The following is a 27,406-nucleotide window of genomic DNA, read 5'->3' on the forward strand; positions in this document are numbered from 1 at the left end:
GGCAATCTGGGAACAAGCAACAAAACATCTTGCAAACATGCTACAAAATATGAGTCAAAGAGCTAAGGAAAAATATTTTTCTAATCACATCCAGAAACGGATGTTTAATTATCTTAGGCAACAGTCAAAGTGGCACTGAAATAGTCTCACCAACAGTTATTTAGGAAATGGTATGCATTTTATTATAGTTTTATGACAGTTAATATGTCCAAGTTGTCTGTCTCACATTTATTACTCATTATATATTCTGTATCATTCCAAAGTACAGATTGTCAATATTTCAGGTAATGAAAATGGTGCACTGCTTTGGTACAGTTGGCAGGATTTCCTATGTGTAACAGATAGAAGAATATTATAATATACGTATATATTTCTGCCCAATGCAAGAAATACATGCAGCCTTAGAACTATCCTTTGGCACAAAATGCTACTAATTACAACCATGTCAGACTAAGTAAACCAAACTACTACAGCTTTTACAGCTACACACGTCAGTGAAAGCCAGACTTGTTTGTTCGCTATTACCTTGGGGCACACAAAATCATGGTATTTGGCAGCACGGAATAAGGGACATTAAATCAGCCTTTATGCTGTTGTTAAGAAACCCGTAGAGGATGGGATTCAAGCAGCAGGACATCATACCCAGCAAATGGCATATGCAATACACTAATTTAAAATGTCTGTTAGAAATGAGAGTGGCGTTAAAATCTGTCACAATGTGGAAAAGGTGAAGAGGCATCCAACTGAAACCAAAAACTAGGATTAGCACTGTCAATCTGCAAAAAACTCTCCTAGATCTTGTCTTAATTCTGACAATGGATCGGGATACCGTAATTGTGTTCTGGATCTCTGTATTTTCTTCTGGTTTCATCTCAAAACAGATAGGTATCCCAGGGATGAATTTACTAGAGGATGAGAGCTGGCTTTTTTCTGTGCCAAAGCTTTCTGGGATGTCTCTGGAATGAGTATCCTGATGATGCCTTGAAATAGCTGGCATCACACTCGAAAGCTTTCTACTGTATCTTCTGTGGTGCTTTCTGCCAAAGGCACATCTCCATCTAGAATGGCCAGAGGGCTGCACCTGTGTGCTGGTACTCTTAGAGGGATGAAGAGTTAGGTTTATCATCTCCTTTTCTTCAAACTTGTTTTCCTTGTTTGACAGCCTGGACCCTATGCTCCTGCAGACACTGGTGTGGCTAGCAGTTAAACATGCCAGTGGCAGTATGTACTGCATGAACAATAAAGCTATGGTAAAGGCAATTCTGTACGAGTCAGAAGGCCATGACTCAATACACAAAAGCCTGTTCTCCAGTGCTTCTAAATTCAGAGTTTTGCTGAGGTCCACAATTTTGTGGAATACTGGCAGAGGGGAACAAATTGCAAAGCCGAAGGCCCAAATGGTCAGTATTAAGAAATAGCCTTGTTTTGCTGTTAAATTGCTGGAAAGGGGATATTTTATCATACGGTACCTGACTGCAGCAATGGATATTAACATCAAAGTCGAAACTAGAACTGAGGCGCACTGGAGGAAGGGCATTACATGGCACATGACAGTGCCAAACATCCATTGGTCAAGCAGGACGGATGTCAGTGTGAAAGGTGAACAAAACAGCACAACCAAGATGTCAGAAAAGGCTAAGTTACCAATGAGTATATTTATTATTGTCTTCTGTTTACGCTTTAGTAGAGCTGTTAATATAAGCAGATTTCCCATAAAGCCAGCCAGACTTATAAGTGTGTACAGCCCGATAAGAAAGTACTGTATGTCATCAACACTACTCTTATAGTCTTCCCAGGCAGAAAAATTCTTTGTAGTAGCCGAGGTGTTCTTGGTAGGTATCCTGTTGTTACGGTCTTTCAATCCTAAATCCATTTTACAGCCCTGTTTAGAATGAGAAAGGCATTAATTAGCATCTGAAGGAATGATGATACTGCTATCAGAATGTAAAGGATGGTAAATTTACCTTGTATCACCTTAATGCAAATAAATTAATTAGTGATGTTATTCTACTGTGAGGCAGATCCTACACAAATTCAGGTCAACACAAATTAGTGGAGTACCATGGAGTATTTAGCACACCTAAGCCTCCTACCTGGCTGCTTCTGACATAGGACAATAGCAATTTAAGGTTCTGCATTACGACACCAGCTTTTAACTATGCTTTGCTATAGACCATATTATCAACCTTTCCGTGAGGGAGCAGTTAGCTGCAAAAGCAATCCATGTAGAGTCAATGAGATTACTCATGTGAATAACAGTTCATTGATATGAGTAAAGAGATTACAATCCCCATCTGGACATGTGCCTGATAATTACATGACAGGAAATTATAACGAGAGCACCTGAAAACATATGATATTTTGACATATGCTAACATTTGCACTAGTATTTCTTAACCTTGGTAGTAGAAAACTAACACAAAATAGGTGAGAGCTTTCAGAAAGAATCAGCTTATAAGGAGATCACTGTCAGTTATCCAACATCTAATTCCTAGTGTGTTGCATATACAAACCATCTTCTATTAAGTGTTAAACATATTTTAACTGTTGCTTAAGCAGAAGGAAAAACTTTCTACAAAACATCCAAAGTTACTGGGCATAATACAGAGAGGACTGTTAACTGGAAGCGGACCCCATGTAGCCATTTAAAAATTCAGAGTACTGCTAATTATTCAGCACAGAAACATCTCACATTAAAACCTAGCTTATCACAAAGTTATTCTGTATACAGAATCATCGTGTATTAATCTTGTGTTAGAAGAAACAGATAAGAGAATTCAGTTTAAACTCCAGTTTACCATAAAAACCTGCATGTACTAAGGTTTCAAAGTCAAAATTTCCTCAGTGCCAACATCCTGTACAAAATTTCTTAATGTTTAGAAATCTTAGGAAAGACAAAACAAGAAGATCTAAACAAACACAAAGCATACGTAAATTGAACAGAAGGCTAAACCTGTCAACTAAAAAAGGCAAGGCTCTTCAAGAATGTAGCTATCCTCAGTGAGCTGTATCATGCTGACTTCTTGAAAGTGCAATATTACATGGTTTCCCTCACATGTGCTGATGTGCTCCTTCCTTCACATAACAACATGTCCATTCCTGTTGTTGGGTACCAAAGGGAAGCTCAAACCATAAAACCACCTCAGAATATTCACTGACATTGATGGGAAGGTCCCTCAGGTAAGATTAGAAATACTTATCAAAAAAAGAAATGTTTCTGTGTCTTGCAAATAATGTGTTCGGGAGAGGTGAAATGAACTAAGCCTTGCCAACTTCTCACAATATTGAGTTACAGTGTTTTTCAATAGCTAAAACAGAAGAACTGGATATGTGAATTCAGATAATCTAATTATTACAATTGTGTTCATAACAGCAGGGTGGCATTAATGCAAATTATTTCTGTTTTATTTTCCTCAGTCTTTAATGAAATGGTGGAAAACTATATCATGAATAAACAACATTATCTGGGACTACCCTTGCCTCTACACCAACTTTAAAGGAGAAGACTAGAGATTCTGTAAGTGAGATTCTATTTCTATATTATCAGAAGTTTTCATTTTGGTGGGCTTCTTTTTATAGAACTATTAGCTAAAAAAGTAAATGGTCTTTTAACTATGCTAATGTCTCTGAGTTTCTAATAATCATCTGAAATCAGTATGCTCTGCAGACCACAGTGACTTCCAAAATCAGCTGAAATGTCTTTGTGTTCTCTAAATGTGACTCAACACATCTTTTTCCCTGAGAAAACCACAGCAGGCCACTGCCCTGGATAAAATACATTCTCCTACATCAGGCTTATGGAATTATGTCCCTGTTACATCATACGTGCATCACTTTTTCTTTTGTTCAGCATGGAGGAACAATGGAGTTTGCTATGACTGATGCTTTTGCAGATTTCAGTGTGTGCATGCCTCTGAAATCTGCACTCTCTTTTGATTCATGAAAGCCATTTCAATTGTACATTATGTTTCAATATGAAACATTATCTGCCAAATATTTTCAGGATGAGCATTCTATTATCTATTCACTATCACATTCATCTTAGCTGAGAATTGTGTAGGAAAAACCCTTGCATAGAACTGAGGATTTAATAATGAAAAAGCCATTAGTGTAATTCTGGACAACTTTCTTTTTGTTTGGACACCTTCCTTTTCCATTTTATATCTTGCACAGAGTAAGAGAACATCGCTAGTTGAGCATCCCATTGCCTGATAGCAGGTTTGAAAATAATCAGGAGTTAATTGAGAGTGAAATAAAAACTCAAGAGCTAGATCTGTCCAACTCTTGGTTACCAACCAAGAAAGGGGGAAGGAAATCTAGTACCATCTTGTGATTTAAAAAAAACTCAAAAACTCTCACAATGGTCATGACTGAAAGAATAAATTTTTCATTTATTATGTGTGCTTACATAGGTAACTGTGCTAAGAGGAATCATTTTGTGTAGTCTTCTATTTTAACTGATGCTAAATTGAAGGACTAATCTGTAAAGAAGAAACAAACTGCAGATGATGTTTCTCAGAAACCTGGAGATTAGGTTTTCTTTTAGAGCATCTACAGGTATTTACACAATCTACTGTAATAGTTTAATTCTCACACATAGTCATATCTGTCCAAAGGCCATACTGAGTAGCATCAGTGCATGCTGATGCTTAATTTATAATTATAGCTACAAATATGTGAAAGTTTTCTTGACCTATGCATGAAAACTACAGATTCCTTGTTAGATTATTTTTGTGATACTGTCTGTCATTAGAAAGATTGATCATAAGCCATAGGTTTGTCAGTGCATGGAGAAAAAGCAGGCATCCCTACTGGTAGGAAAGACTTTCTATGTAGTTAGTCCAAACCATTTCAATTACATGGTATGGTCTGAAGAGAAATCTGTATATTTTCATCCAGCTTTGCTTAGTTTTAATCAATGGATTCTATGAAGAGAATTGAAAAGTATCTGTTGGTGTTGCTGTTATTTTCTACTACCACTTTCAGCTTTGGGTGAGCAAAAGTGAAAAAAAAAAAAGAGAAAAGAAAAAGAAAGAGGAAAGAAAGAGAAAGAGAAAAGAAAGAGGAAAGAAAGAGGAAAGAAAGAGGAAAGAAAGAGGAAAGAAAGAGGAAAGAAAGAGGAAAGAAAGAGGAAAGAAAGAGGAAAGAAAGAGGAAAGAAAGAGGAAAGAAAGAGGAAAGAAAGAGGAAAGAAAGAGGAAAGAAAGAAACTCTCAAGTCAGATGCACTGTAATTACTTTCTTTTCTAAAAATTCATATTCCATACAGGTAATGCTAAGACTAGGGCCAAGGGACAAAATTTTATGTGTTAAGTCCAGAGAAGGGCCACGAGAATGATCAGGGGACTGGAGCACCTCCCATATGAAGATAGGCTGAGAAAGTTGGGACTGTTCAGCCTGGAGAAGAGAAGGCTGCGTGGAGACCTCATAGCAGCCTTCCAGTATCTGAAGGGGGCCTATAGAGATGCTGGGGATTCATTAGGGACTGTAGTGATAGGACAAGGGGTAATGGATTAAACTTAAACAGGGGAAGATTAGATGGATATAAGGAGGAAATTCTTTCCTGTTAGGGTGGTGAGACACTGGAATAGGTTGTCCAGGGAGGTTGTGAATGCTCCATCCCTGGCAGTGTTCAAGGCCAGGTTGGATGAGGCCTTGGGTGATACGGTTTAGAGCGAGGTGTCCCTGCCCATGGCAGGGGGGTTGGAACTTGATGATCTTAAGGTCCTTTCCAGCCCTAACTATTCTATGATTCTATAATTCTATTATACTGGAACATGCTTACTAAAGGGAAGTTTACCGAGTTCCTAAAAAGTTAATTGAAAGATTGTTGCCAGGTTCTATGGGTTTCTACACCTCCCGCATGACTTCAGTAGTGCTGCTCACCATGGCTTTAAGAGAATTCGTAAAAAACTCTTTTTAAAACAAACAAACAAACAGACAAACAGACAACCAAACAAAAAAGACCAACAAAAAGTGAATATGCTGGTTTAGTTAAAGTAGATATATTCTGTTGAGACACATCAGTATTGAAGAAGCTTCCAGGAATGCCTCTGAAGTCCAGCGTGGGCTCTGACTCCATCCCCCCTGTGCTATGGCCACCTTCTACCATGGGTGAGAGCTGAGAAAGTGCCATCTCCCCTACCTCATGTCCTGATTTACATGAGGAAGGAGCACTGGAACATTAGCTACAATTTGCTCTGGTTAGGCCCTAGCTGGACACTTGGTGCACCCCAAGAGTGCAGTGCTCTACAGGCACTTCTGTACCATCTCTAGTCACAGCTGAAAGACAGAAAGGAAGGGAGGAAGACTCTAATCTGCTGGTTTCAACAGAGAACTGCTGTACTGACAGAAGCTCCCTTTGCAGAATGTCCTAAGATAATTTTATTTTCATTTTGGATGTGTGAAATGAAAGGAGACTTTTCCTTCCAAATTTTAAAAATTGAGTGGATCTCTTGCTCTCTGAGCTTCCTCTCCTCTCAAAAGAAATCAGTTGCTCTCTTAGCCTGAGTGCCAGCGGCAGTAAAGATGCAAACAGGAGTGTTTCTCCAGGATCATTGATCTTCAGTCCTCAAATTAATATTAGCATCCCACTGATTTTACAGGGCTGCGTGTACTTATTGGCATTTATCTTCCTGCTTTGTTTTAACAGCTGCTTCTATTTTGGGGGATTCACTCACTCTAACACTTGTTGTTTGGTCAGTCTCAGTGCAGCATGTGGTCATAGCTTCCAGGGAAATGAAGATTCCTGAAAATCCCACTGTGGGAAATAGAATGAAATAATGCAGCCTCATTTGAAAACATTCTCCTATTTGAAGGGTGTTTCAAGCTGAATGCACCACAGTGCCAAGGTGCTCTTGTGCTTGTTTTCAAGATCAAATTTAATCAACCTGAAGGAGATTTTCTAGCTGTCAGCTCCTAAAGTTGGATCATGTTCATCTCTTACATCAACCAGTCAAGCAAATGAAGTCCCTTTTCTGTATCCCTGGTCTATGAACACTCCCCGAGACTGTGCTCAGCTACATCTGTATGAGCTCATACCCTGTGAGCTTTAGGCAGGTTTGTTTAGAACCCTTTTAGTTTCAGTGGGATGCTTGAGACAGGAAGATAGGCTGTACAAGGCAGGAGGGACTGCAGTTTTATGGCAGGATCCCAGGTAGATTTGAGTGTTTACTGTAAGAACCACATGAATGCAGTTAACAATAAATACGAGTATTTGTGGTTACTCTTCACAGTAAAATGTATTTTATGACAGCTGATGTACCTTGATCTTTTAAGATTTCAAGTAACACCTCCTTAAATCACATTCATTTGTGATATATCTCAGTGTAACTCTGATTACTGTGATTCTTATTTTCACCAAAATCATGCTTCAGAGGAGTTTTCAGCTCCAGTTGATCTGAGGCCTGAGAGTGACAGGGATGGCTTAAACCATTATTCAGGTTTAGCCAAATTAGAGGTACCACATAACCTAAAATATGTTTTAAAATCTTATAATTAAACTCATTATTTCATTTAAACCTATCATTTAAAATACAAAATCCATAAATCATAATTTAGGAGAGTGATTCAGCTAAATATTTCTCTTTCTTTACCTATGTAAAGGTACAATTTGAAGAACACAAAAGTTAGGTAGACAATCATCCTCCTCTGAAAGCAATTGCTCTTTCAGAAAATATTCCGTCTATTAGATGTGATACTAACATGAAGGTTTATTCATGGATAAGAGTTTTTATCCTACAGTAGTAGTCCCTATGAAGTTAACTGACTGCTGGGTCCCTGTATAGTCTAATCAGTTCAATCTGTGTGATAGAGCTGTGAACAATTTATAGTCTCCAGCTCCAAGGAAATGTTATGCAATGTAATAAGGGATTTGCTGGCCAGAGCAGAAAACTTGAAACACATCACAACATTTTATGCTGGAAAGCTCATTAGCTCCTGGCTTGCAAAGGCAAAAACCCGAACCAAAATGGGAAAGACTGTTGTTTTCGCCCTTCTGCACCTGGCTGGGGAATCACTTCGCATTGAGCGCTCCGCACCACCCTGCGTCCGAGAGACCGCACCCTTCCTTCACCCGGAGCCCTGGGCTCCCAGCGCTCGCTGCCTGGGCGACGACGGCGGGGATGGGACGGGGAGGAACGGGAACGGAACAGGACAGGGCCAAACCCTCCCGCGGCTGAAGCGCATCCCGACGATTTCTGCGCACACCCCGGCAGCGCTCTGCTCCGCGCAAACTTGCTTCGCCGCCCCGCGATAGAACCTCGGCGGGTCCGCGCCCCGCGGAGTATTACCTGTGCGCATCTGCCGGCTGCGGGTGTCTCGGGGTTTCACGGCGGTGGTAGGCGGAAAGTCCCGCTCTGCTTAGCGCGGATGAGTAGTGCGGGACGCGGCGGGGTCCAGGGGCACTCATGGCTCCGGCACTCTTGGGGAGAGCGCGGCTTCCCAGGAGAAGGGGGAAGAGCGCATCCCCCAGCCTGCCTGAAGGCGCATCTTACGCGACTGCTGCTGCGGCGGCGGGGCCCGGCTGCGGCCGAGAGCCGCGCCCCGGGACGAGGTACCGCTACCGCTACTCGCCCGCCGCCGCCGCTCCTCGCTCGGCGCTGCCGGTTCTAGAGGGGCCGCGGCTGGAGTCGCCGCGCGGGCGCATTTCGGGCGGCTGCTCCGGGCGGTATCTGGAGCCCGTTCTCCGGCGCTGCGCGTTGAGACACTGAAGAGTTTCCATGGAAATAGAGTGGGCCTGTAAACAAAGCCCCCGCTCGCCAGTTACGGATGCGCTCGATTTCTCACCTGGAATCCAGGACACGGCGTTTTGCAAAGGTGGAGCGCTCTGCGTGCCTCGGGACATTGCGGGCTGCCGGGCAATCACAGGGCACTGACCTGAGAGCTCTCTAGCTAGTTCCCCTCGCTTTGGCTGGAGCGGAGCTCTGGTGCTGCTAGAAAAAACCGTTTAAATTTTACCATTCTTTTAGAACGGGTGGGAGGTGATGGATTTCCCCCAAACAGTTTTCCTTTCTGAGCTGAGTAACTCACTTCTTACAGAGACAAGTATCTGAATGGTGGTTTTAATTTTATCAATGGGAAGTCGGGACATTTTTTAAAGTAAGCACTATTTTAAAGCATAAAAATTGTTGGGTATGTTATAGCACAAAGCATGAAAAGAAACATTCTGCTGTTTTCACCAGCTGCTATCTTCTAGCGCAAGAGGAGTCACTGATCATAGCTCAGTTACAGGGCTGCTGGAGAACTGAGTGACGTGCACATCCCTGGGAACACAAGTGGCAGAATTTGACACGAAAATATAATGACTTTTCCATTTGCCAAGGCAAACTCCTTCGACAGTTGATATTAACAAAGCACCGCAGAAGAGCTGTCAGTATAATTAGCCTCTGAAAGACTCTACCCAACAGATGGATCGACCATGCTGTAAGACAACTGTCAGAAAGTTCAGTTAGATTCCTTATTTAACTTAGGTCAAAAAAAAAAAACCCTCATTTTAGGGTAGGTGATAAGGGAACAATTAACCTTAGTCTTCAACAGATGAGGTCAGGATGGTGAGGAAGATTAAAGAGTGCGTTCCATCTTCTTGCACTCCCTTCTGTATTATTCCCCACCCACTGCTGGTGAATCACTGCATGTGCAAGTGGAGCACAGGGAGCTGCCATGTGGAAGTGATGTGCCAATCCATCTCATCATTTTAAGACATCTCTCCTGTTAGTCACAAAGGAGAACAGAATTAATCCTTTTTAGGCCTGAGGCTCTTTGCATTTTTGACCAGTTTCCCACCTAACAGTGATGACTGAAGATTTTCATGCAAGTATTTGACCTGGTTCTAACCTGCTGTGGGGGTGATTAAGACAAGCTGCCAGGGCACCAATTTACCTGCATGTACCTTGTTCCAGTAGAGCTTCTAGCTTTGTTGCCCCCACTGCTCAAAGTGGAAATTCCCTCCTGGGTAGAGTGAAGTTTCAGAGACACTATACCTTTCTATGAAAACTTCTGGCTACAGCACACTGCCATTTTCTGGAAAAAAAATCTAATTTTGCTGGCAGAGCCCACAGGTGGGAAATTATGGTTTCTCACATTGCACAGCTATGATATATGTGGGATGGCACTGTACCTTTGTAAAGGTACAAACAGCCTACCTCTTGTTGACCGTTTCTAAGGTGGGCAGTCACCTACTACATTTTCCCAAACAGCCTCCAGAAATTACATACTTCTTAGAATGTTCCTCCTCAAAACAATTTTCTCTAAGAATAAAATATCATACTTGTCTTATTAGTCGTCTTATTTCAGGAGGGTTCACTAACCAGTAATGTACTGTGGCAGGTGTGGGTTTGTCTGGTTTGTTTTTTTCCCCCTGGACCTGTAAATAACACCAGATTTCTCTCAGCTGTATTTGAACGATTCATCACTGATACTTCAGAGGCAATTACTGTTCAGACCACTATCATTTTTTCCTTTTCAGTGTTTGTGTACCTCTGTCTTGCCAGTAATACTACTGAATAATAAAATAGGTGATTTAGAGATAGGAAAGGTACTGACATTAGAGGCATTTAATGCCAGAACTGACAGCAGATGCTAGTACAAGTTCCCTAGAAGCCAGCCTCCATAGGGTTGCTGAAACCATACAGGAGTCTTTGAGGAAGGATATATATTACTTTTGGGAGTATTATCCCAGTATCTTAGAAAATGTAGCCTCTAAAGGCTAACAGTGAAAGATAGGAAGACTCAAAGCTCCAATAGAAGTCAGTGAGAACTGATAAATGTCACAAATAATACAAGGTCTACACCACCTTATGTCCATGCAATCATCCTGAGTCAAAGCCTGCCATGCATCAAAGTCTAAAGTTATTGTAAAGTCTGCTACCAACAGAGCATCTATCCACAGGCAAGACAGTCTAAACTGTTAGGACATAGCTTCTACAGAGTTTGAGGCATTTTGTAAGGTACATATAAAGCATTTCTGTTGGTCAAAATTTTTCACACATAACAACCCAGCTGTTCATTCCACTCCAAAATACTATTAAAATATTATTTAAAAGATACTATTAAAAATACCACTAGTGTCTGGGGTTTGCATGGCCCATCTTTTCCACAGATTCTTACCTCACATAAAGCAGCTGGGCATGAAGTTGGCAAGCCTTGGACTACTAAAAAGGTTGCAATGCTTGAGATGTCTTTGCGATGAAAAGCAGGATACCTGACAGTTAGCTAACAAACTACTTCCAAGGGTGAGCTTGCAACTGATTATTTTTGCTGCCTATCATGTGTCATCCCATTTGTTGGCTTGTGTTATGCACACTGACTTTTAATGCTTCTTCTGAATGATCATGCTGACTGAAGCATAGGGCCTATTTTTACTTCACCTGAAGCTGGGTGAGAGCTTGTGCATCAGTGTACATGAATTTGAACCCTGAGTGGACAGAGTGGAGTACCTGTAGCAGAAAACATGACTTAGTATTTTAGCCAGATGGACATAATTTAGGTTATATATCAAGCAGTCTTTAACATTGCATATGATCAGGATAGCTTGGCTGCATTGTTGAAAATGGAACTGCAGCAGCAAAACTCTCAGCAGAGATTAAGCACATAATCATTCAGGCAGCTTCTTTAGGTTTGTGACATTAGTAGTCAAACGAAGTGTTGTTAGGTTTGGTGTCAGTTGCAGTCACTGCAGAATAAACACGCTCTTAGACAAACGAGAATTTGCTCCTATTCTCATTGTACTCAACAGCAAAATGCCAATTTAGTCTATGGATGGCAGGCTTTTGCCCCAAGGAGCATGAGTTCCCTTATCTGTAATAGAGTAATGTGAAAGGCAGGTAATTCAGTGGTACTGACATTCATTACTAGAAAAGGAAAACAATAAAAATAAAGTTAAAACCTTCAGAGAGTGGTTCGTCATTTCCATAGTGGTGACTTCAGTTTGTTTTACATACAGTAGAAACCACAAATGACTCAGTGGATTTTATGATTTACAGAGGGATTGCATTGCCTGAACACATGACAATACATTGTAATGAAAGTGACAGTCTTGTTGTATGACATCTCTTCCATTTTTAAGAGTTACAGTGAGAGAGAATTTTAATGGGTTGATCTCTTGGCATATTTTTCTCATGTGTTTCTTAAAAACATCTTGTGCCTTTCTTAATGCTTTTGTTTCAAAGCAGTTCTGCATTCTTTTGCTCCGTCTGTTCTGTTTCCTTAGTTGAGATACTTGTGTTCTGTTTATTGTACTTGTACTCTCTTTTTGCAGTGTCATGCCTTCACACAAATAAACATCTGCACACAAACAAACAGTCTTCCAGTCCAGCGTGCCTTTGATGCACTGAAAAAATTTACTCTCTGGGAGAGGATAATCTTTAACATGATGGCTATCGTCCCACTCCAGTCCTCCTGTGACCTGATAGTGGTCATCAACAGAGTAAGAGTTACTGAGGAGTCATCTAACATCTTTGTGAGATAGATGCTCCAGCTGGAGAGACAGCTTGATGTCGAGACTGGAGATGCACAGAATAGCTCAGAACTGCTAATGCCTCCATTTCCTACAGAATGCCTGAACGCCTGAGTTTCGTACAGAACATAACCTGATGCTATGTGGCATTTACTGAATAACATATATTTTATATAGCTACAATGGAAAAAGTTTGAAAAGAGCCCGTCTGTTTATTAGAGTGATTATTTACTGGAGTGCTTTAGTGTTAACATGTATGTGAAATGCTTCAGAGAAGATTTATATAACTTCAACAGATTCAGTCATCTGGGGTAAACACACACAGAGCAGGAAATTTGTAGTAAGGCTCAGGTTATAGCATGTGTGTATATATATTTATATACATACACACATATATAGCTCATACATTTGAGAGACTTGGTGACTAAGGCAGCCCTTTCCATTGCTCCGCTGCACTGGAAAAAGCCTGACCTTGCATCCATCTGCAATGTGAATAACTCTATGAATATTCGTTGCTGTCACTGTGAGTCCATGTCATTGAGTGATATGTAGGATCTATCTTTGATCTCTTATTGTTAATAAGTATATTTGCACAGTATAGAAGAGGCCTTGTGAGGCTTCCTTGACCTGTGTTTATATTGTGTTTAAAGTTTTTGTATATGCTAACCATTAAAATGTGAAGTATTGTGAATTGCTTTATTTACTGTTGAAACGGAGATCGTCATGACTAATGACAAAATGGAGAAGGAAGATCATACCTATCTGAAACTTTGGAAATAGCAGAAACAATGGCATTTTTCTATTTGGATTTTGCTAGGTCACAAGTCTGCTCCAGCATGGCCTTCTGTCCATGGATCACAGCATGGATGTCTGCTCAAACATGGTCCCTCATGGGCTGCAGGGGAATTACTGTCACCATGGTTCTCACCCAGGGCTGCAGGGGAATCTCTGCTTTGGTGTCTGGAGCACCTCCTCACCCTCCTTCTTCACTCACTGGTGTCTGCAAAGCTGGTTCTCTCACATTTTTCTCACTACTCTCTCTCACAACTCATATGCAGAATTTTTTGCCCTTTCTTAAATATGTTATCAAAGAGGCACCACCGGCATAGGCTTAGCTTTGGCCAACAGAAGGTCCATTTTGGAGGCAGCTGAAAATGGCTCTAACATGAGGCATCTACTGGTGTCTTCTAACAGAAACCACCGCTGCAAGCCCCACTGATATCAAAACTTTGCCATGTAAACCCAAGCCTTTTATTCTGAACCAGACCTAAAAATATGTCTCTGCTTTGGGTACCTGGTGGCAGAGTACTACAGTGCTGTATCACAGAATGCTTATTTTAACTTAAAATAGCCATCTTGCCCATATGGGTAAGAACATTAGCGGAAGTAATGGCATTATCCTGACATAAAAAAAGTCTTTTTTTTTCCCCTGCCTTAGAAATACATTTATTACCCTGAAAAATCTCTATATTGGACAATAATTCTTTTTTTTTTTTTTTTTTTTTTCAATGTGGATGAATCATTCCACATCCATAGCAATGAGAGTCCTTAGTTCTACATGCCCTAGAGTGTCACTGCTTCAGACAGAAATACAACCTTTCGGGGATCTTCATCTTAGATCTCTGCCTGAGTGTATCCACCTTCGCTCTGCTCAGGTGGAGACTGGTGCATGCTAATGACCCACATATGACTGAAGTTCTTGAAAGACATTATATACAGCCTGCACTTACCTTCTGGCTGCTGCTGTTAAAATGTCAGCACTGGCCCAGCTTCTGGTTTACAGCAACCTTGAGGTATGCCTAAACTTGCCTTTTTCAAATCAAGGACTGCAGTTCCAATGTGGTTGAGCTGAACTCCTAGAAATCAGTGTAAACATCAACATCAGTGCTGGGTTCTGAAACTTTCCCATGAGGCTCATGCTGCAAAAAATGTTACAATCCTTTATTATGTGCAACTGATTTTTTAGCTATAATTAACATGATTCCTCACGTGGAAGTTATCTATGATGTGACAGCGTTGCTGTAGAATAGGAATATGCCTGGACGTCATTCCTTACCTTGAAAAATTAATCTGGAATCTTGGAAGAGTCTGGGCACTTCTGTTTTCCAAGATATCCGAACTCCTAACACAGCCTTCAGGGTCTGTCATGGCATTTTCAAAGTGCTACTTATCTGGGTAACTCCTACCTGACTTCCAAACTCACTGGATTTTATACCTTTTGAAGTAGATCTTTTGCAGCTGTGGTTTTTGTGGGTAAGAGAGGGCAAAGTATTTTCTGGATCATGCAAAATAGTGACTAGAAAGTAAAATTTTCCATTTTGCTTCTTATGAATTTGTTCAAGAAACAGTAAGCGGAACAGGTTGCCTAAAGAAGTTGCGAATGCTCCATCCCTGTCAGTGTTCAAGGACAGGTTGGACAGAGCTTTGGGTGACAAGGTCTAGTGTGAGGTGTTCCTGCCCATGGCAGGGGGTTGGACCAGATGATCTTTTAGTTCCCTTCCAACCCAAACCAGTCTATGATGCTATAGCTGGTAGCAGTTTGCAGAGATAGTCATGCCAGCTGCATAAAAACCCCCGTCCTGTTGCTGGGAACCACAGTTTTTGAAAGAAGTAGAAGAGCTGACCAAGACAACAGTCACCACCCTTCCAGCTCTGCATCTCACCATGGAGATTTTCAGGGGTCCATTTTCCTTCCAGATCTTTGGAATATCCCACTGCTGTGTATGAACCTGCAGAAATGCCTTTTTCCATGGGCCATAGAGGATGGTGAACCAGTTGGCCAGGGTGAATCAGAAAAATACCCAAAAGGGCTACAGTGACTGCTGTATTTTCTCAAGTTTTGATATTTTATTGACTTAATTCACTTTCTAAATAGCTTTTTATTACTTCCAGTTGAAAAAATTAAATAGCAAGAACAGCAACTTGACAATTCTTAGCAATCTGGTTATTTCTCTTCATGATAAATACAGAGCAGAACCTAGTTGTACTGGTTTAAAAATCCAAACCTGAACTTTGCAACTTGCTCCTTAAAATCGCTTTCTTGTCCCCTTTTCAGCAAAGATTCTATTTCCATCTTTAGTTTGGCCACGAGATGGCAACAACCTGCAGACAAAATGCTGAAACAGCCAGACAGATTTGAAACTCTCCCTTCCCGAGCTCTTCCCTGTGCTCTTCCCCCTCCTTTTTTGTTTCAGTATTTAATTGCATTTATTTCGGAATTACTAGGCAACCCACCCCCAGATGTGTAATTTAAAGGTGATGTGCTTGCAGTGAGATTTTCAGGATCTGCTCGGCAGAGCACCATCATGTGATACTGGGATAAGGTGGAGTTCGGCTTTAAGGGGGAGTCTCCAGCCTTCCTCACCAATCTTTAGGATCTCAGCTGGAGGACTATCAGAGGATCTTTCCCCATTCCTACTTCATCCAGCCTCCTGAGCCAGCCCCATAGCAGACCAAAGGCGGACAGAGCAATTGCAAGGTGAGTTTCCCCTGACGTTTCTTTCCTGTGGCTGTGGGTGGCTGCGTCCGGTTTGGCTCGTGTTTCCTTGCTCTCTTAGATGCAGATGACAAAACCCCAGGCAGGAGTAGGCTCCAGGTTGGACTTGTGAGTGGCTGGGTTAACCATCACCTTGGACAGTTTTTTGTGCTTCATTTCGAAGAGCTCCAATGGCTTTACAGTGTATTTCCAGTCACCTAACAGAACGTTATTTCACCCTTTCTGTCTGTTGGTGCTAAACTTTTGACTCCTGGAGAGCAAGAAAGGTGTGTGTGCTGGGGGAGACTGTGCAGTCCCCTGGAGGAGTCTGTGTGCTCTTCTGACACCACTCCAGCATCCAGCACGGGGAGGGATCTCCCTCCTGGCTTGGGAACCAGTGGGATAGGGGACAGGGAGCCATGCAGCTGTCCAGAAGATGCAACTTATCCCCCTCCTGATATCTGGCCCATTTTGGAGTGGTGGGCAGGAAGGAAGGATTCCTTGTCACTTGGCAGCAGTGCTGTGTTTCTGAGTTGTGCTGTTAGGTAGCATCTCTGTTATGGGGAGAGGAAAGAGAAGAAGGAGCAGTGACATTTTCTGATTTTGAATCTGATATTTAGTAAATAAGGAAGAGCAGAGCTTGGCTCAGGGAAAAGAAAAATCAAGAGCCTGAAACATATGTCACCTCATTGCTGGGTGCAGTCCAGTCCCAGCTGGTGAGAAAACCTGCCCAGTTCTCTCCTTGCAGCACATGGCTCCTCACCCACTTTGCTCCTGCCATCATCCCATCAAGTCCCAGGTCTGGACTGTCCACCTCATGCTTTGTGAGTGACAGTGGAGGTCATAATGTAATCCACATGTTGATCGTCAGGCTGGGATAGAGTCATATGTTTGGAACTGAGGAGTCCTGGCTCTCCACATCACCCACGTGCTTGCCCTTCTGCCTCTGGCTAAAGTGATGCTTCAGGAGGCCCAGGGGGTGGGAGGTTGTTTAGACTTTGTGGATTAGGGAGGCAAGATAAATGTAGTTAGCAGAGGCAGCAGGTCTCAGAGATAATGCTCGGGTGTATGCCTATCCAGCTTGAAAACTAGAGCAAACAAACCTTAGCAGAGATGCCTTTTGTCCAAAATCACTGATATTAACTTTGACAGTAAAATGTCACTCAATGTCAAGCTACACCGCCTGTTGCAGTTTTGTGTAGCCATGTGGTGACTATAAGGAACCAGCACAGTTAGCTGAGGTGAGGTCATGGTGCCAGTGAGAAGACATGGCACTGGCAAGGTCATTATTTGCCTGACCCTCATGAGGAGATGCAGCTGCAAGCCCAGCCCTCACATGCTGACTCTGCCCCACTGAGGAGGCAGACCCAGCTTTGGTCTTCAGTAGGTGGCTGGTTAGAAAGGTGTTTGCCATGATAGAATCATAGAATGCCAGCTTGGAAGGGACTTGAAGGATCATCTGGTCCAACCTTTCTAAGCAAAACATGACTTAGACTAGATGTCCCAGCACCTTGTCCAGCCGAATCTTAAGTGTCCAATGTTGGGCAATCCACCACTTCTCTGGGGAGATTATTCCAACAGCTGATTCTTCTTATTGTGGAAAATTCCCCTTTTGTATCCAGTGTAAATCTCCCCAGTAACAGACCAAGTGACAGACAAAGATCATTCTGCTCTGGAGATTTAGAAGGCACTGAGATTTATATTGAGCATAATTTAAGACCAAAAGCTCACCCATTCAGGGTAACTTTTAACGAAGTACATTTTAGTGGGCAATGTTTTTACAGCTTCTGTGATAAGCGCCATATGGAGCTGGGTTTGAAACCCACTTGTGTGAATTTTAAGTAGCATTACTTTCATTATTTTAACCTAAGGTTAAGTGAGCCATAAATTTGGCTCATGGGAGAGCGTGCACAGAGGGAAAGTTCCAGGTTCAGCACAGCTGCCACTGATGAAGAGTTGGAGTAAAGGTGTGCCAGGTTACTTGATTTCTTTCTTTCTTTTATTTTTCTCCCTCCTGAACAGATATGCCCGAGTTTCTCTAATATTAAAATTCAAGGCCTTTCAAAAAGGTGGTCATTTAGGCAAGTCTATTTGTGTTGCTTGGATAAAAAAAAAAAAAAAATCTGCAGTATTTAATTTTTGCTGTTTTATCTTTCATTTTGTTTTGTTCTTTCTTTGCTGCACAGCGCTGCTAGCTGAGATTAAGGTATTCAGAGTTCCTGATTTGCCGTTGACTCAGTGCCACTGTTGCTGTGGGCACTCGGCCGCTCAACATCAAGTGAACATTATTAGGTAAAAGGGAATGCAGCAATTTTTTGAATCATTTTTCCAACCCCCACATTAGTCAGATGGGTTTCCCCCCCTGCTTATGGGATTGCTGGTTATAATTCCACTTAAGTAATCTTAAGAAAGCAGATCTTTGCAGTTTAAACTTGTACAAAGGAGGTGTAAAATGTAAAGTAAAGGCTACACTGCTGGAAGACTGAAATTGCTTCTCAGTTTATTTCAGGTAACTTGTGCCGGTGGGAATGGGTCTGGAATAGTTTGGGAAAGGGTCTCGTCCCTGCCTGCAGACGGGCAGTTTGATCCTGCCTCCTGCCTTCCTTCCCGAGCACCGTGGTGCCCGCTCCCAGCTCGGACCAGATGATACGAACGCCGCCGTCCTCCCGCGGGTGTTTCCCTCCCCACCCGCGGGGCTGTCTAACCATCCCACCCGCGGTCCGGGCCGTCCCTCGGCACCGGCGGGGCGAGCGGCGGCGCGCATCCCGCCGGCCACAGGCGGCTCCTCTCCCTGCGGGACCCGGGGGCGCCGCAGCTCCACGCCGGGGGGCAGGCGTGAGTGTGTCGGGGAGGGCAACATGCCTGGGGGTGACGGGCCCTGCTCCTCCCTTCTCCCCAGGTGGTGCGAGGGGGATGCAGCACCGAGGAGCGGGCTTGGCAGAGGGTTCCTTGACGGGCGCGGTTTGAACGCCGGGAGCGCTTTGGATGCCGGCGGCGGCAGCAGCAGCGGCTGTGAAGGTCGTACAGAGCTGGAAACGACATGAATTCTTCGGTTCTCACCCCGCTGGGGAATATGACCGGTCTTCTGAATTTTTCAGAGAAGAACTCACAGTTCTTGCAGTTTGAGGATGAAGATTGCCATGTGCCTTTGGCCATGGTCTTTACTTTGGCCTTGGCTTACGGCACTGTGATAATTCTGGGAGTTTCTGGGAATCTGGCCTTGATTGTCATTATTTTAAAACAGAAGGAGATGCGCAATGTTACCAATATCCTCATAGTCAACCTGTCCTTTTCTGATCTTTTAGTGACCATCATGTGTCTTCCCTTTACCTTTGTGTATACTTTAATGGACCACTGGATTTTTGGGGAGGCCATGTGCAAATTGAATCCTTTTGTGCAATGTGCCTCAATTACAGTCTCAGTCTTTTCTTTAGTCCTCATTGCTATTGAACGCCACCAGCTGATCATTAATCCTCGTGGCTGGAGGCCAAACAACAGACATGCGTACATGGGGATTGCTGCCATATGGATTTTAGCCACAGCTTCCTCTTTGCCTTTCCTGATCTACCACGTGCTAACAGATGAACCCTTCAGAAACCTAACATTTGATGAATATAAGGACAAATATGTGTGCTTGGACCTGTTCCCTTTGGACACTGCTAGGCTCTCTTATACCACAACGCTTTTAGTGATCCAATACTTTGGACCGCTTTGTTTTATATTTATTTGCTACTTGAAGGTAAGAGGCAATCCTGTTGCAATATGTACTTTTTCTGTTTTTCTGTTTATCCTTGCAAAGTTGATGGCTGTAGGTTAAATTATTCCACATTTCTCTATGTTGAATTTCCTGCAGATATACATACGGCTGAAAAAAAGGAACAACATGATGGACAAGATAAGAGACAGTAAGTACAGATCCTCTGAAACCAAAAGGATCAACATCATGCTGATCTCAATAGTGGTTGCCTTTGCAGTTTGCTGGCTGCCCCTCACAATCTTCAACATCGTCTTTGACTGGAATCATGAAATTTTGCCTGTTGCTACCTGCAGCCACAACCTGTTGTTCCTGATTTGCCACCTCACTGCCATGATCTCTACCTGTGTGAACCCCATCTTCTATGGGTTTCTCAATAAGAACTTCCAAAGGGACCTGCAGTTTTTATTTCACTTTTGCCATTTCCGGTCCCGTGAGGAGGATTATGAGACTATAGCCATGTCCACCATGCACACAGATGTTTCAAAAACCTCTTTAAAGCAGGCAAGCCCAGTCGCATTTAAAAAAATAAGTAGTGATGATGATGACAAAATATAAAGAAGTAATAAATATTCTACACCCAACTGCTGAAAGTGAGATTGCAGGTGAAACGTGTCCAAGGACAAGCACAATTACATAACAAGAACAGAATGGGTAGTGTTTTTCTTCTTTTTCCAAGGAACTTTGATTGTTGTCACTTTGAAATTGGACGCTGTGCATTTTTGCCCATTTTACTGCTTTAATGTTCACAGCAGTTACATCTGAATCTTATTATAAGACATAGTCAGACCTGCTACTACCTATGGTTTTCATCAGCTGTTTTTTTGTTCTGTTCTCTTTGTACAGTTATGAGCTTTAGCACAAAGACATATTTATTGATTTTTTTTCTTTCAAAGAAGTGCTTTTCAGGAGTGTCTGTCTAAGACCATTAGAAGCAATATGAACCCCAGGAAAGCTGTCACTACAGAGGACACCCATCCCAGCATAAAATTAGGACATTCTGATTTGAAGAGCTCTTTTTTTCCTTTTTTTTTTTTTTTTTTAATCCAGTTTTTGGTTGATGTTAAAATCCTGTAAAATCAGCCTAGGCATGCAGAAAAATGATTCTGTGAAACCTGTAGGATATGTTAAATGGGGACATGCAGTTGTCTCATTCAAAGACTCAATTCAGGCTGTAATCACTTAGGTTCAAAGACAGGATTAAGAGAGAAATTTTGTTCTCAATTAAGAGAATAAAACCCTATAGTAATTCCACAGAGGAGATAACTCTGATGTTTCACAGCAGCCAATGAAAGCACAAACAGACCTTCAGTCCCAACTGATTGCAGCTGATTGCAATATTACAGGCTTTTTAATTTAAAAAACCCAAACCCCATTTTCATCTGCTGTCACTGACAGGAATTAGTGTGGCTGGGGTTACTTGCATTATCTGTCCCAATCCTATGAACCATGTAAATTCACCTTGAGATGTGTGTCCAGAATCTAAAGGGAGATGGGACTGCTCACTGTCTGGACAAGGTGCAATTCCATTCTCACAGGTGGCAGTGAAAATCAGGTATGGTATTAAAAAAAATTAAGCTTTAGCTATCTGAGGTTTTTCATAATAATTAGTGCTGATCTATATAAATTATGTATAGGCTCATAATATTGTGTGTTCAGACGCAGTGGTATAAACCTGGATTATCTCCAAGACAATGAATGGTTTAATCAAGATCTGCAGAATTTAAAAGGAGGATATGAATATAGTTTGGGTGTAATTAGCATGCTTAGCTTCCAGACTCACAGTGGTTGCAGTTGGTTGAAGTGCAGAAATATTTGACAAATACACAAAATAGAGCTCTGTGTATTATTGCTTGAAGCATATATACTTTAATTACATGAAATATACACAAGTAGATCCCCACCTGAGGGAAACCCACATAACTTGATTGCTGTAAGTGAAACTACAATATCCACCAGCTGAGTTTCTGTGTCATACAGTGTACTTTGCTGTATAATCAATGCCTTTTTGAATAGTCAGCTTTTTAAAATACAACATAGACCTTACTGTCTTTTCGCAAGGTCGCTTTAAACCGTTCTGGCAGAGAAGAAGGTCTTTGAAATGTCTATAAATGTAAATGTAGCACAAATGGCAATCTGATCTGATGTCTCTCTGAGCAAAAACCATCTCAGGATGTGATGGTAAATTTAATATGCTCTAAATTTGACAAGGATAAATGCCTAAGAAATGAAAATTATTTGGTTTGCCAGTATTTAAAAGTCAAAAACTGTGCCTTGTGCTGTCCTATATATAGTGTAGAATATTAAAGTAGCAATGTGTTCTTGTGCATTATAATTCCATGTATTTCTCTACTGGCAGGTAATATAATTAAAAAGGAGGTTTCTGTGGTTGAGGACAGACAGGGAATGTAGAAAATGAATTATAAGACAGAACTTTCTTTTAGAGATTTGCAATTTTATATTTTATGAGATTTCCCTTTTCTTTGTGGCTCCCTATGGAACATGTTGCTAATAATTTGACAATGGTCTCCTGAAATTATTTCCTTGTTACTTTACAGTAATTTTCATATGCTAAGGGGGGTGCATTTTCACAAAGAGATACAATGTAGAAAACAAACCAGGCTTTTCTATTAAGAATATCACAGATGGCTTTTCCCATTAGGAGTAAAAAATAAACCATCACAGTGAATTTTATATTTTGGTGGCTTTTTCCCCACTTTTTTTTTCGGAAAAAAACCTAAACAAACCAACCAAAAAAACCAAACCCAAGCAGAAAAACAATCCTCTTCCAATCCAGTGGAAGAAAAAAACAGAATTATTTGCAAAAGCTCCCAGTTAGTTTGCTGGAAAATATTTGATGAGGCTAAGTTAGGTATTTATACAGAATAGGCATAGGAGCAACTTTAGATAACTGCTGGTGAGCAGAGATGTGAAACTGGTGTGTCCTGAGATTTGGAGATGTCCAGTGGGATAGCAACAATTCCTTCTGTGTCAAACTTTCTCCTGCTTGAGGCACAGTCTCAAATCATACAGCCAAATCTGATACCATCTCATACTTTCTCCTGAGTTTTTTTCTCCTACATTTCTTCCAAGAATGTGTCTGAAGTGTTTTTTGCTGCTAACACCTGATAAAGTGAAGTAAAACCAGAAGCATTCCCTTGTATCAGGAGACATTTTCTGCTGTCCTAGGATCAGGCTTCTCTTATATGTTCCCTTACTTCCCTGGAAGAAGCCTTTCTGAGCCTCTGCTAAAGACACAGGCTGGCACACCATACAAATAGCTGCCTGAAATGACAATGGAAATGAAAACAGTGGAAGGAACGTTCAGCAGGAAAACGCATTTTGAGAATTTTAGAAGCAAATTTAGAAGCAAAATCACTGCTCTTCTGAAGAATTTGTTGTGAGGACAAAGATAAAAGTAGTCTCTCTGAGGTGCTGCCCTGACATCTGCAGGGCATAGATGACATCTATTGAGAGCGCTATTTTTATCTTTGGTTTCATGACTTCACACTGGAGTCCTCAAAAGCCACTGGAGACTTTCGCTTCCTGACACCTGGCTACAACGCTAATGCTCTTTTTCACTTTCAGAGCTCCAGCATGGCTTCTCATCCTCTACATACTACATTTCTTTACAGGGTAAGCTGCCAGGTTTCATGTTTCTCTATCATTTCTCAGTCGTTCTGGTTTGATATCTGTCCCTCCTAGGTGCACTTTTGTCAAACTCCCCACACTTCAGCACATGCTGATTCTTAGCTCAAAAGCCTGAAGATCCCTCTTAATCTTTCAGACTAGTAGAAAAGTTTTACTGACAGAAGAACAGAACAGTGAGGGATCTATAATCTGTCTTACTATTTATGTGCCATACATTTCATGTCAAATTTACAGCCTTAAGTTACAAATATAACTATTTAATAAACATTAATATCTGCTTCATTTGTCAATTATTTTGTCATCTTAGATTTCACTTGCATCCGCCATAGGCATTTCAAGCTTCTGCATAATCTAAATACAACTGCATATTTGTATGTCTTTTTATCAAGCACTTCTGTATTTCCATATTGCTTTTTTTTTTCTTTACATATTTCCTGGTTGTATCATTGTCATTAAGTACAGTAATCCACAACTTTCACATCTCCCTTTAAAAAAGGGTAATAGTAAAGAAAGTAACTAATTGACAAAAATATCTGCTTTTGGTAGGCTAGGAAAACAATGGATATTAAAAACAACAACAGAAAAAAACAACAAATAAACAAAAAACAACACCCCACCCCCACCCCAAGATCCCCACCTCATAAATCATATTTCAACCAGAAAAAGGAATTAACTTGATAGGACCCCTCAGGTCACTTGAGGTGATGCTGACTGCATCTCAACACTGTTGAAGGTGTGCAGGGCTAAGGGTTCACATATTCTAACTCTGATATCTTGCAGTACAGTACCAGCTATTACTAATGGATGCTAAAAGCAAAATTTGATACTGACTCATATTCAGACTGTAAATCAGCATATGTTTAAATCCAGACCTGTTCATCAAGTTCTGATTCTGACCTCAGAAAAATGTTCTGAGATCAGTGAAACTGGAGAATTTGCTTAATGTCAATCATTTGCCTAAGCGCTCTATCGAATAAAAGTACACTGCTGTCTGACAGCTCACACTCTTTCCTAAAAATCAGATTTTGGATTTCAGCTTATTAAAGAAATAAATGGCCTACAGTTTTTCTCAGGATTTTTCTCTGGATTTTCTTTGGAATCCATTACCTGACAATGCTTCAGTTTAAGGCTTTGCTTCCTAAATCTTTCTATCAAAAAATTTAACAAACCATTGCCTAGAGAATTAAGATAATAAGGAAATTTTCTTTTTAAAATTATTTTCTTATTTTTAAAACATACTTAATAGCAGGAAATGTGAGCTTAAATAATACCTCTGTCTGCAATGGATTAAATTCATTCAGCTGAGTAGAAAGGGTGGAGAAATAATAATTGTAAAAAAATTATAAATTTTGTTGACAGCCATTTCTCACCTGAAGGATACATACAACTCAAAGCTCTACCATGTCCTCTCCATTACTGTGTTCTTTAATATGTGGTATTTGCTTCCCTGAGTCCTTGCTAAAGACCCAAGTCATTACCAAAGTTGATGTAAAAGAAAATTCTTTTCTTCTCTCTGTTTTTCAGGGTTTCAGTGTTCAAGGATTACATGTAAGAAACAAAAACATGACCAGCTTTAGTCTCTTACACTTTAATTACCTGTGATCAGAAATAACTTCTGTTCAGTATTTCTGCTCTTGCAAAACGGTGTTAATGGTCTAATTGAAGTTGATGTTTCAAATATTAGCGAAAATATTCACAAAGCCTAACTTCAGGATGGCAGTATTTATAGCCTCCTCCAATGGCAACCTGAGGACACTCACACCTGATCTACTTCAGGTATTATACACCTACCAAAACATCTTCCTCTCCCTTACCTGTGCAGGCTGCTAAGGGATGGCCAGCTTCCCAGACCTAGCACTAGGCCTAGTGACTACTACCTTCCTTCTTCCATCCTCCATGGTGCTTCTGCAGTCACTTCATGTTTCATTCCCTTGGCAGCTGGTTTCTGAGGAAGTCGTAGGAATTTATGCTGTTTGTAAAGAGAAGATGGTAAAATTCATCTCTATTCAGGACAGTGCTTTAAATAGTTTCTTCCATTAAAACTATCTTTAGGCAAGTTTCTGGTAGGCAAGTTTCTCAAAATTTGCACTCCATAGAAGTATGTGATTTACAAAGCCTGCACAGGAATTATGTCTATACAGAACATCCAGCTCATTGCAGCAAAACTGGCAGCACACACTGTCTTGTGTTTTCCAAAGACCTGGGTTGATGACTGGTCTCTATCTGACATAGGCCAGGCTTAGTTGCAAGAAATTTGTACTGGATGTAAATGGATTTGAAATCACTACACAGGAAAGGCTCTGCATGGTTAACTTGCCACAAATTATGCAAAATTTCAGCTATACAGGGGAATAAATAGACCAAATTTGGAAAAGAGCAAAAAGCAAAAGATCTAAATGAAACCTTGACACATTCTGTAAGATACGCACGAAAAGGCTCAATGGGAGACTCAGAAATCTATTTATTTGGGGGGATAACAGACTGACATATATGATTTTGGGGGTAAAGTGATGGTCAAAAAATGTATAATAAATAGCTTCTCTGCTTCTGTTTTAAAAAAAGGGACATGAATCTTTATAAATTACTCTGAATGTGTATTTTAAGACTTTTCGCCTTAGGATAATCTAGATCTCTTTCTGAGACAAAGGAAACAAAATGTTTTTGGCACAATCAAAAAATAACAGCTTTTCATTGCACCCACCCACTACACATGAATTCATTTGCTTCCAATTCTGTACAATATGGAGAATATCTGTTTGTGTCAGGAGGAGTAACCTGACCAACAAATCTCTCCTTGTCTTTCCTGACTTGTGTTCAAACTGGTACTGTGCTGCTGTTTGTCACTTTTTCACACCCCACCGCACGAGCTATTACATTTTTATTATGCTATTTTTATTGTTTCTTAATAAAAGCTCTTTGTGAAAAGATGTTCTTGAAAGATCATATTCAATGTGTGTTTGAACATATCGGTGAAAGGACATAAGGATTTGTAAAAATGTGACTGGCAACAGCCCTTTTCATTTCAAGCTTTTGTTATAATTTTAAATCATGTAATGTAAAGGTCAGCTGAGCCTACGTATCTAGTGTTTCTCTTGGTGATTAGACTCCAGAGACAGCCAGCGAGAGAGAACACTGGGTAACACAACTTGTTTCCTTACCTATAGCCCTCATGTTTGCCCTTAAGCTTCACATTGTTTATAATACACTTGAAAATAGGTATGAAAAAGTGTTCACTTCTTTCTCTGTAAGACTAAATGTTGTATATTTAAGAGATTTTTCTGTTTTGTTTTGTTTTTTCCATTATTATGATGACTGTAACATTTGAGGCTCTTCAATTAAGCCTTCATTTATTAACATTTTGGGCACAGGGGTAGTCCCCTGAACGTCATTCACCATGTTCATGTGCTTATAATTAGGTGCTAAAGTTAGAGCATTAAAGCCAGACCTAAACCACCACAAGGTTAATAGAAAGCTTTCCACTGACCTCAGTGAGCTTTGTGTAAGATACTTGTTTCAAGTGACATTAAGGTGTGATATATGTCTGAATATCGGCTTCCTAGAGAGGGCAGCAGGCCATAAAAAGACACATTTTCTATCTGTGTGGACTCAGCAGTGACACAACTCCAGTCTTCCATTTCAGTCCAAGGGACATACCAACAAGTCACCTTCAGCTGGTACTTACAGTAAGGTTGTCCTCTTACGTTCTTCTGTGAGTTCCTTGATGGAATTCCTTGACATAGTTACAAGATAAGTGTGTCTACCAAGGTGTCTGGCTTACAGATTTAAACCCTTTTGCTTCACAGAAAATTGAAGAGGGCACTAGCAATTCAGAATTTAGTTTTGACTCTTGACAGGTATACATATTTACAAATTTCCACTACTAAAACCATGGGTTTGTTTATTATTATTATTATGACTGCTACTTTTTTCACTTTGTCAAAAAACAAACAAACAAAACAACCACTAGCATAGTTTACATTTACAGCTAACATCGTAGTTTACATTTACGTTACACTCCAAGCAGTAAGGAGTCTCAGTCTGCAGCAAAAGCTGTGGATTTACGTGTTGCTTCCA

At 41.0% G+C, this 27,406-nt stretch overlaps 2 protein-coding genes across 3 annotated transcripts; one reads left to right on the plus strand and one right to left on the minus strand.

Annotated features, from left to right (window-relative positions):
* Positions 1-156: 156 nt before the first annotated feature.
* NPY5R (neuropeptide Y receptor Y5) lies at positions 157-8,676 on the minus strand. The gene is made up of 2 exons (XM_061373182.1): positions 8,290-8,676; positions 157-1,882 (listed from the first exon to the last, which is right to left on the minus strand). Exon 2 carries the CDS (start codon positions 1,871-1,873, stop codon positions 542-544), a length of 1,332 nt encoding a protein of 443 aa, XP_061229166.1. The 5' UTR covers positions 1,874-1,882; positions 8,290-8,676; the 3' UTR covers positions 157-541.
* Positions 8,677-15,584: 6,908 nt separating this feature from the next.
* On the plus strand, positions 15,585-20,496 carry NPY1R (neuropeptide Y receptor Y1). 2 transcript variants are annotated; one of them, XM_061373196.1, is made up of 4 exons: positions 15,585-15,930; positions 18,114-18,219; positions 18,827-19,666; positions 19,781-20,496. In XM_061373196.1, exons 3-4 carry the CDS (start codon positions 18,968-18,970, stop codon positions 20,237-20,239), a joined length of 1,158 nt encoding a protein of 385 aa, XP_061229180.1. In that variant the 5' UTR covers positions 15,585-15,930; positions 18,114-18,219; positions 18,827-18,967; the 3' UTR covers positions 20,240-20,496. The 2 variants fall into 2 exon arrangements, with proteins under 2 accessions (XP_061229180.1, XP_061229188.1); XM_061373204.1 differs by lacking the exon at positions 18,114-18,219.
* Positions 20,497-27,406: the final 6,910 nt, after the last annotated feature.

Source organism: Neopsephotus bourkii, unplaced genomic scaffold (assembly GCF_033783945.1).
Source record: "Neopsephotus bourkii isolate Nb327-2 ecotype Australia unplaced genomic scaffold, CSIRO-AGI_Nbou_v1 NB_168, whole genome shotgun sequence".
Taxonomy (NCBI): Eukaryota; Metazoa; Chordata; class Aves; order Psittaciformes; family Psittacidae; genus Neopsephotus; species Neopsephotus bourkii.

Excerpts from the sequence above, each read along its gene's own strand:
- NPY1R (XM_061373196.1), top strand. The coding sequence starts at position 18,968 with ATGAATTCTTCGGTTCTCACCCCGCTGGGGAATATGACCGGTCTTCTG. Across the intron at positions 19,667-19,780 it reads TATTTATTTGCTACTTGAAG|ATATACATACGGCTGAAAAA; the intron begins GTAAGAGGCAAT and ends AATTTCCTGCAG.
- NPY5R (XM_061373182.1), bottom strand. The coding sequence starts at position 1,873 with ATGGATTTAGGATTGAAAGACCGTAACAACAGGATACCTACCAAGAAC.